This window comes from Tamandua tetradactyla, chromosome 9, assembly GCF_023851605.1.
Source record: "Tamandua tetradactyla isolate mTamTet1 chromosome 9, mTamTet1.pri, whole genome shotgun sequence".
NCBI lineage: Eukaryota > Metazoa > Chordata > Mammalia > Pilosa > Myrmecophagidae > Tamandua > Tamandua tetradactyla.
This window is the reverse complement of record NC_135335.1, coordinates 59,295,738-59,305,966: the sequence shown is the minus strand read 5'-3', so window position 1 is coordinate 59,305,966 and position 10,229 is coordinate 59,295,738. Positions and strand designations below refer to the sequence as shown.

At 46.8% G+C, this 10,229-nt stretch overlaps 1 protein-coding gene across 1 annotated transcript in view; it reads left to right on the top strand.

Moving 5' to 3' along the window:
- Window positions 1-1,169: 1,169 nt before the first annotated feature.
- The window catches only part of DAP (death associated protein), a 61,237-nt gene continuing 52,177 nt past the window's right edge, over window positions 1,170-10,229 (top strand). Inside the window, exon 1 of the mRNA XM_077116858.1 lies at window positions 1,170-1,439. Within this exon, the coding sequence (XP_076972973.1) occupies window positions 1,385-1,439 (55 nt within the window). The 5' untranslated portion in view covers window positions 1,170-1,384. The remainder of the gene's footprint in view (window positions 1,440-10,229) is intronic.

The following is a 10,229-nucleotide window of genomic DNA, read 5'->3' as shown; positions in this document are numbered from 1 at the left end:
GGCATTCACAGAAATATAGCTGACATGCATACCCACAGGCCTGCCTATGTGAGTGTCAACAGTGAAAAGGGCCAGTGCAGAGCCCTGACGACCTCAAAGGTTTAGAAGACTACAAGGGAAAAGACAACAAAGAAAACAATTCTGACATCCTCCAAATGAAGGAAACAATTTGTCAAGTGCCTCTGAGACGTCAAGTAGGATGAGTCTGGACAAGTGACCACTGGATTTGCCAACATGGAAGTTCTGAATAACTGTGACAAAATTGCCCGTGGTTGGGGACAGCCGTGGAGATGGAGGATAAAACCAGATAGAACGGCTTGGGTAGAGGAGACAATCTCTTTGAGGGTTTTTGTTTTGCTTTGTTTTCTTTTCGTCCAAGGGAGATGTACAACCAAGAAAGGTGGCAGTGTTTCCTTTCTAAAGACGTCATTATTTGGCAAGTTTGAATGCTAATCCAGCAAGGGGGGGGGGGCTGATGAGGCAGGAGAGGATAAATGCAATTGCAGAGCGATAAAGGGGAGAGAGAGAGACGATTAAGAGAGAGAGAACAAGAGGAGGGTGCGAGCTTTGGGCAGAATCGTGGACGGTTCTTCCACCGCCACAGGAAGACGGCAGAGAGTGTAGACACAGATACAGCCGTTAAAGAAATCTGCCAAGGTTTCACAGTGCAGCCTTTCTCACTGGGGGAGTGTCTTCTCTTAGCAAATCCTTGTTATCCTCCACCCCCTGTCACGTCCCATCCGGGGTCTCATTTCCTCCCTCCATTAGGTGCTTCCAGCGTGATACGTGCTGGGGCAGTTAGCAGGCGTGCTGGAGAGATACAGTAGCCCCCCGGGCGCCCCCTCTCTGGTGGCTCATCTTCCCCACCTTCTGACACGCTACTATTTTGGGGGCCTGGTAGACCCGGTGCCGCCGAGCACCAGCCTCAGGCAGGTCCCTTTTATAGCGCTCAGCGCCGACCCCCACCAGCGCTGCCCGTCGCCACCGTCCAAAGCCAACCGGTCCGCTCACCTCCCCCCTCCACCTCCTCCTCCTCCTCCTCCTCCTCCGCCCACCGCCACGGCGTCCCACGTGGCGCTACCCTTTGCGCATGCTCCGTACACGGGGCGCTCAGGGACCGACGGGGCGGGACCGGGCGCGATGACGTAATTACGCGCGCCGCGGGGTTGGCGGCCTCGGACGGGTCGCGCCACGTCGGCGCGCGACATCCGCGCTCCCTCCTCGACGGCCGTGGTGCGGGGCGTGTACGTCCGTACGCGGCCCCACTGGCTCCCGCGCGCCTGTCTCCGTCGGTCCCGCCCGGCGCTCGCACTCGCATTCGCACTGCCTCAGGGCTCGGGAGTGTCGCCGCCGCCGACCCGGCCCCACGGACACCCGTCGCACCATGTCTTCGCCTCCCGAGGGGAAGCTGGAGACTAAAGCTGGACACCCGCCCGCTGGTACTGGTCGTTTCCACTTTGCTCTCGCGAGGCTCGCCGCCCCGCAGTCCGGAGGGCGGGCTCGAACCCGTGGCGCGGGCCCGGGGGCGGGGGTGCGGGGCGCCGGGCGTGGGGAGGGACCCCGAACTGAGCTCCCCGAGCGCGGGGCCCTAGATGCTGGCCAAGCAGAGCGCGTTCCGCTGGCGTTGGAGGCTTGCCCCGTCCCTGGTGAGAAACTTCGGTGGGACGGGTCGGCTCGTGGGCTTGTTCACAGCTCGGTCCCGCACGGGCGAAGACAGGCTTCTTTCAAGTGTGAGCAGATGTTGGGGAGTTGCATGCAAATGAGATTGACTCGAGTAATCCCACTTGCACACCTGGAGAAGAAAAAGGTTTGGTGATCAGTACTTAAAGTATGCAGATCTTTTTTTTAAAACCAACAACGAGTTAGCCACAAAAATAACTAGAAGTTCGTGTTTTTTTTGTATTGAAGATGCATTGTAGGCTGATAGCATGTCATGCCTGCAACAGAACCAAAGAGGTGTAAACCTATTTTTATCCTTAATCACTCAGTGTGACTTATTTTACACCCCACCCTTTTTTTTTCCTCACATGCAGTTTTTTCTCAAAAGTTGTTTTTCCCCAACAAGTCCTAAACTTCTGAGCCTAAGAAGTTAAATCCGAGGGGCCGCCTTTTTTAGGAAATATGATTCTGAGCAGCCTCTAATTCATAGCCCCTCCTCTCCACTCTGAGCGCAGTTCCTCTTTACTCTTTCAGCTCGGCTCCAATGGGGCCATTTCTATTTCTGCTCTCCTTTTGAATGACAATCATCCATATGGAAGGACGACTGGCCAGGGAATCAGAGGCGATTGAGGGACCCGAAGTCAAGGCATCCAATGTATGGGATTCTTTAGGGTCTTCCAGAAACAGAAACCTTAGGGAAAGCTGGCTTTCTTGTTGTGGCACATACTTGCCATCTTTTTATAGTCGATTCCCCTAGTGATGCCCAGGAATACACTGACCCTTCTCGTGTCCCCACGGCAGGGCCTCACTGCTCTGCTTTCACCCGGCAGTAGAAGCTGGTCTTTAAACATGTGTTCCAGAGTAGGTAATAGTTTCCGCTGGTGAAAGAGACTCAGCAACACCACCTAACTAGAGCTAGGGAAGAAAAATGACTTAACTGATGCATAGGGACTTAAGAGGCATGGGAAGTTAGGAACTCATTTCACTGTAATGGAAAATAGGGTTTGGAGGTCCTTTGTGTGGCATTAGTAAAAGGTGCCTTCCAAGGGATTTGCTTTCAGGATAACTTTGATCTTTAATTCATACAGCAGAGGGTCCATGTCCAGATGCATAAAGATCTGGGCAGCAGAGCAGGAAGGAACACCTTCCTTACGCTCCACGCAGAGCTAATTCTCCAGGACCACACAATAACAGGCTGCCTGTGGCTCCCCAGGCCCTGCAGTAGTGAATTGCATTGAAGTGTATCTGTTGAAATGATACCGAATCCATGTAGCAGTAATTAAACTGCAGGTAGAGACATGTCGATACAGAGACTTTTTAAGATCAGAGGCATAAACTGTCTATATTAACCCCCTAGGAGAAATTTTACGTAGGGCTCTGATTTTCTTTGAATTGAGAAGTAAATTGTGAATTAGAAATTAAATAGCTTATTTATGCCTAAGGAGAAAAGAGGCAGTTTATTTGTACTAGTGTGCCAGTGAACTTGGGTTCTAAGTTTTGAAACATGTCAGATAACTTCTCCAGGGCTCAGTTTTCCTTTTCAGTGACATGCAGCTCTGGGGCCACGTGATCTGGGAAAGTTTCAGGGCGCGGCACCTTTGCTGCTGACTCTCAAGGGAGTTCCACTACCTCTGTCCATCCCTGTGGGGATCGGAGCCCCAGGGGCAGGTAGGCCTGCTGGTGAATTCCTCAGCTGACACCTGGGGTGGTCCTTCAGCCTTTGGAGACCAAATCAGGTAGGAGTTGCTTAGGGTAGCTGTTTGCGATGCAGCATCTTCCAAGGCCGGTTCTATTTGGTTGGAGTTGGAGGAAGGGCCTGGTATTCTGGGCCCAGAGGAGTAGGTTAGAAAGGTACTTTTCAGGGTTTCTGTGTTTTGCCTCTCAGCAGCAGCACCTCTTCCTGCCCCCGCCACCCCACCCTGCGCTGCTGAGGGCCCTGTGTGAAAGGTTTTTTTGGCAGGAAGCTTATGGCTTTCTTGTTTAATCTGGCATTGCCAGGGAGTAGGCAGTTCTGCAGAGTCGCTGTTAAAAAAAAAAAAAAGGCAATCACTATAATAAAGAATAATCATCAAGAATAGCCAAGAGCACAGCTCATAAATCAAAATAACAGCTTTAAAAACTTTGGGCACACTTTCATTACGGGTGTGAATTGCATAACAAAGACTGGTGTTTAAATGTTCAATTGGAAATAATAAAATTCTCTCGCAGTAACTATCTTACTGTTCTTTTGTGTTTTCTCTTTATTGCTGTCAAACCACATACCCTCCTCTACCCACAGTGCCCCTGTTTTCCCTATTATACTTACCTCTACCTGTCTGCCTCTCTTCGTATTTCTGGGACTGGCTCCTTGTGTCTTTATCCCCAAGGCCAGCAAAGTGCCTGCCACAGAGTACTCAATAAATATCTCCTGAATGAATTTTTCCAAGGCCTCTTATCTCCCCTCACTTCTCCACGTAGATGCCAGATCTGCAACTTGCCCACGTCTCTGAACTCTGCCTTCTAGAACCATGATGTATGTGGCACTCAGTCAGTTTAGGTAGTATAATCATAGTAATAATAGTAATTAACATTTGTTAAGTGTTATGAATTTAGACCCCAGTTTGGGTGTAAGCCGTTGACACTTATAGCTCATTTAATGAACCTCTGGTTGGGGCAGTGACGCTTGAAATGTTGACCTAGACCATTTAGAGTGTCCTTGTTGTCAACTCTCTTGAGCCAGTGACTTCCATGGTGACCAGCCTGTAGGGCCTGTGTCTCTTGGAACCTCAGCAGCCCTTCTCCAAATATAGGACCCTGTCACTTGCCAGGTGCCTTCTTCTAGGATGGCAGATTAATGAGGTAGTTAATTCAGCCTTCTGGAGAGTGGAAGGAAGGCTCCGTGTTGATATAAAATCTTGTTACCTATGAGGAACAATGGGGCTGTGAAATGTCCTAGCAGATGTGTCTGCAGTCTGCAGTCCTCAGTCAGAGTAATCAAGTCTTAATGATTGGAGACCTCACCACTGCTCTCAACTACAAAATGTGGAGAAATGGCATGAAACTGCATACAGATTAGCAGAGTTAGAATTAAGCGAGGTTCTGTTTCATCTAATGGCAGTAATAGTGTTCCACAGCAGAAAAGACGAGATCTTTATAAGCTGAACTATTACTCATTTCTGCCAGTCTTCGTGAATTTGTGTCAGCAATGTGTTTAAAATCTCTGTTAAACACATACTGCTGGCTCTGTTTCCCTCCATTTCCCAGGGGAGCCAAAAAACCATATGTCACTAAAGTTCTTGTAAATCTAATCTGTGAGAGCTTTGAGTGTTCCTTGTTTTACTTCTCTTTTTCTTTTAAAAATATACTTTGCATCCCCTCTGGAGCTGAGTCAAATAAGAATATAAAGACGGTTTTGTTTATTTAAAGTAAAATGGGAAATAGACAACGTAGCTTTCTCTTTTAATTAACTTCAGAATAGTTCCGTTTGTCATATTGATCAATCAGACAGGCAGACATTGGTTAAGGATGCATCTAAAAGGTTGTGGGTGATAATTCTCCATGAAATATTTCCCTGCAGAGAAGTTTTCAGATGGTCTGGGCCATTCTGTTGTATAGGCACATACTGGTTAAGTGTACTTCCAATGTCCTCATTCTAGTTGCTAATCAAGGACTAAAGAATACAGCAAAGAGGTCTGCTTTTGCTCCCATCATGCCCAGAAAAACAGAACCCTTTTATTACTGCACTTTTCAGGAGTTTCCATTGGGGGTAGAGTGTAGCATTTCTAAGATATGTTTTAGATTTCACCTCTGTTTTCTAGACACTTTTGCTTATATACTCCATCTCACATCTGTTTGTTTCCCTGTCACTTCACAGTGTGCTCTTTGCATTCTTACTTGGCTTTGTGAATGCTTTCACCTTTCTAATTTCAGAAATATTTTTGTTTATATAGAGAATATTCACTTTTGTATAAATTTCTGTATTAGTTAAAATAAGTTAATAGTGGTTCTTGTAGCAGACCATCCAAAATCTCAGTGGGTGAAGACAGTAAGAGTTTACTTCTCGCCTGGGTAGCCTTCCTGCAAGGAGGCTCCGGTTCCTTCTGCTCCATGACACTGCCATTTCAGTGCCCGGCCTCTGCAGAAGGGGAGAAAGTGTGTGGCTCACTGTGTTGGGGGTGTGTGCCCAGGGAGTAGCATGTACCACTGTATAAGCCTCCTATTGCCGCTAGAACAAATTACAATAAATGTAGTGGCTTCAAACCCCATCAGCTTCTTACCTTACAGTTCTGTGGGTTGAGTATCACTGAGCTAAAATCAAGGTGTCATCAGGGCTGCTTTCCTTTCGAGAGGCTCTAAGGGAATCTGTTTCCTTTCCCAATTCCTAAAAACTGCCCACATTCCCTGACTCATGTCACCCGACCACCCCCTTACTCCAACTTCAGAGCCAGCAATGATGGCCTAGTCTTTTTTGCCTTGCATCACTCTGACCCTGACTCATCCTCTGCCTCCCACTTCACTTTTAAGGACCCTTGTAATTCTATGGATCCACCTGTGTAATCCAGGAGCCTCTCCCTATTTTAAGATCAGCTGGTTAGCAGCTTTAATTCCATCTATGATCTTAACCCCTCCTTTACCATACAACCTAATTTTTTCACATGTCCCAAAGATTAGGACATAGGCAGCTTATTCTGCTTACCACAGTCACTTTTCCCCATACTGCCAGCCAGGACTCAGTCAAATGACCCCAGCCCAAATGCAGGGGAGGCTGGGCTTGATTGGGATTGGTAAAAGGAACCAGTCTCTACCTGCGCTACTGGCCAGCAGTGCCACGTTTTTCTGGAGCACCTCCAGGCACCAGATCATACTTGCCCCTGAGCATCCCTAAACTCGAGGATATCCATTTGGCTGCTCCTGAACCCCAGATTGGAGTTGGCCCAGTCACCAGCCAACCAGCTTCTCATCTTGACCCGGTCACCACCATCTGTCCTTTGGGTCAAACCAAGCTGTGAAATGGAACACAAGCTAGTATGGGAGATGACCTGAGTGTCCCCATTTTGATTCAAAAAGTTCCATGATGCTGGCAAATCGCACCACGTCCCTGAACCCCATCTCCATCTCTGTGTCATAAATGGGGCTGTTCATGTGTGATCTTTAAGGACCTTCCCATCTTCACACTCCACAGTTCAAAGCTCAGAATAGCAATTTCCGTTATTTCTTCCTCGGTTTTCTTGTAAGTGAACGCGCCAGGGATCAAATTCAGGAACTTTTCAGGGCTTGTGTTTTAGAACAAGCACTTACTTCCGCATAAGGCCTAAGGTTCCTTTAACCTTTCTGTCCAGTCCCTAGGTGGTCTCATTAGAATTCCCCGTAACTCGTGTCTGCTGTCAGGCCAGGCTGTCAGTGCCCCATCCCCAAACTCTCTTTTTTGGGGTTCTCTCTTTCTCTTGACCCTTTTGTCTCCATGAGCATCCACGCACATGAGTGTCTTCTTTGTGTGCCTTATAATTCTCTTTCCTCTCTCTTGACTAAGACAGAGCATGTTCCACTGCCCTGTTCCCATGAGGAAGCACCACCCACCTAATCTCACCAATCCCAGCAGTGGTCAAATTCCATTTTTGCTTCACTGACCTGCCGCTACATTGCTATCCCTGAGACCATTGGGTTGAATCGTAACCCACAGCTCTGGTTGTTTTTTTTTTTCCTTTTGATTTTCTCACCAGAAATATTCTTGGAACTTTCCATTTCTTCTTTGAGGTGGAGTAGCTCTCTTTTGAATGATGTTTCAGTAGTTCTTCCAGATGAGAAAATAGAAACCCTAGGCTAATGGGTCATGCTCTCCCACCCACAGCCTTTGCTTTTGGGGATATTTGTGTGAATTGACAGTCCTGCCTAGTTCCCACTGGAAACCACAGTCTGGTTCAAATAGCTCTTAGGGTAGTGAGTGACACTGGGAAGACCTTCCCTATCTGTCTTCCCGCTATAGATTTTTCTAGTCTGCTATTCATCAGTCATTAGTAAGCTGTCAGTGACTTCCTCCTGCATCAGCAACCCCGACCCCAGAGGGATGTGGGCCAGGTAGTCAAATATAGTTAGTTGCTTCCTCAGTATTTGCTTAACCTGCCATATCTGGCCATGGATAATGCTTCCTCCTCTTTTATCCATTTGGCAGGAAGCTGCTCTGCAGAAAGCTTTGAGTTTCAAGTGCGTTTTCTTCCCTCAGCTAAATAGTGTGGTAACTATTTGTTTATCTGGGCCATTACTGTCTTCCTCAGAGGAGCAGTGATAGTCAGTGTCCAGAGTCCCTGCAGGAAAAGGTCTCCAGTGTCCAGGAGTCCCTGCAGGGAAAAAGTCCCTGCAGGATAAGAGTAAGGGTGCCTTGATAGTAGTAAGATCACCTTGGATCCATTCCTGGTTCTGCTGGTTACTAGATGCGGGATTTGGGACAAGTGAGATGATTCACGTCTAATGTTACAAATGTCTGGCACATAGCAATACCCACTGTGGGTTACTGCTGATAACAATAGAGAAGAAGCAAAAATTGAAGAAGCATCTGGAATCTGCATTTCTGCAGATGGTTCCTTACTTAGATGGGATAATGGGTTGAATTGTGTCCCCCCAAAACATATGTTCAAATCCTAAACCCTGTACCTGTGAATGTGACCTTATTTGGAAATAGGGTCTTTGCAGATGTAATGAAGCTAACTAAGGTGAGGGCATACCAAAGTAGGTGGGCCCCAATCCAGTGTAACTCGTGTCCCTATGAGAAGAGGATAGACATGGCCATGTGCCAACCAAGGCAGAGACTGGAGAGATGCTACCACAAGCCAAGAAAGACCCAGGATGGCCAGCAAACATCAGAAACTGGAAGAGGAAAGGAAGGTTTCAGAGGGAACAGGGCCCTGTCAGGTGCCTTCATCTCTGACTTCTGCCTCCAGAACAGAGAAAGGATAAGTCTGTGGTTTTAAGCCACCCAGCTTATGGTACTTTGTTCTGGCAGCCCAGGACACTGAGACAGGACCTGGAAGGATGGTGGTCCTGATGGTGGTACACTGACCTTGCTGGTGGGGCACCGGTGAGCAAGCGCTTTCCATGGTGTCCACCTGTTCCTTCTTACCCCACCTTATATGTGAGATGCCTACAGCAAAGAAACATTAACTTACCAAGGACTGGGGCACTACAGAGGTCTAAATACTAAATGCCCCCCCCCCTTTTTTTTTTAACTTTTTTTGTTGTGTAGTATAACATATATACAAAGCAAAGAAATAAAAAAACAATAGTTTTCAAAACACTCTTCAACAAGAAGTTACAGGACGGATCCCAGAGTTTGTCATGGTCTACCATAAGATCCTCTCATATTTTTCTTTCTAGCTGCCCCAGAATATAGGAGGCTAGAAGGCTTGAATATTTTTTTTATCATCACAATCGACTTTTTTTCCTTCTTTTTTAGTGAAAAATAACATATATACAAAAACTATAAATTTCAAAGCACAGCACCACGATTAGTTGTAGAAAACATATTTCGAACTTTGACATGGGTTACGTTTTCACAACTTTAGGTTTTTACTTCTAGCTGCTCTAAAATACTGGAGACTAAAAGATATCAATTTAATGACTCAGCATTCATATTCACTTGTTAAATCCTATCTTCTATGTATAACTCCACCATCACCTTTGATCTTTCCATACCTCTCTTTAGGGTTGTTTCAGCTATGGCAGTTCTAACTTTTTGATATTGGAAGAGTCTCTCACTAATATGGGGTAGGGAGATGGAACTATCTGATGTTCTGGAGAGGCTGGGCTAGGTTTCAGGACTTATCTGGAGCAGGGACCCATCTGGAGATTGTAGGTTTCTGGAAAGTTACTCTAGTGCCTGGAACCCTTGTGGAATCTTGTATATTGCCCTAGGTTTTCTTTGGGATTGGCTGAAATGGTCCTGATTGAGGGTTGGCAGGTTATGATAGGTAGTAAGATTTACCTAAAGCTTGTGTAAGAGCAACCTCCAGAGTAGCCTCTCGACTCTGTTTGAACTCTCTCTGCCACTGATACACTTCTTTTCCCCCTTTTGGTCAGGATGGAATTGTTGATCCCATGGTGCCAGGTCTGGATTCATCCTTGGGAGTCAAACTCCCACATTTCCAGGGAGACTTTCACCCCCAAATGTCATGTCCCACATAGGGGGTATGGCAACGATCTCACTTGCAGAGTTGGGCTTTGAAAGACTGAGGCCACATCTGAGCTACAATAGAGGTCTTCCAGAAATAACTCTTAGGCATGCCTATAGGTAGTCTAAGCTTCTATGCTACCTACATAAGATTCACAAGAGTAAGCCTCCTGATCGAGGGCATGGCCTATTGTTTAGGGTGTCCCTAAAGTTTGACACAGTATTAGGGGATTCCCTGATGGTAAGGTTTAATAGTTCCATATTTTTTCTTCCCTCCCCCAGGGGACTTTGCCAATACTTTTTGATTATCTGGTTAATATACTCTAGGGTATTTCCAGGTAAATGCCCATTTTTTGAACCTGTTGAATAAGAGCAGCTAACAGCTGGGTACTTCCTGTTGTGCCAGCCGTGTTGTAGGCATTTCACGCCT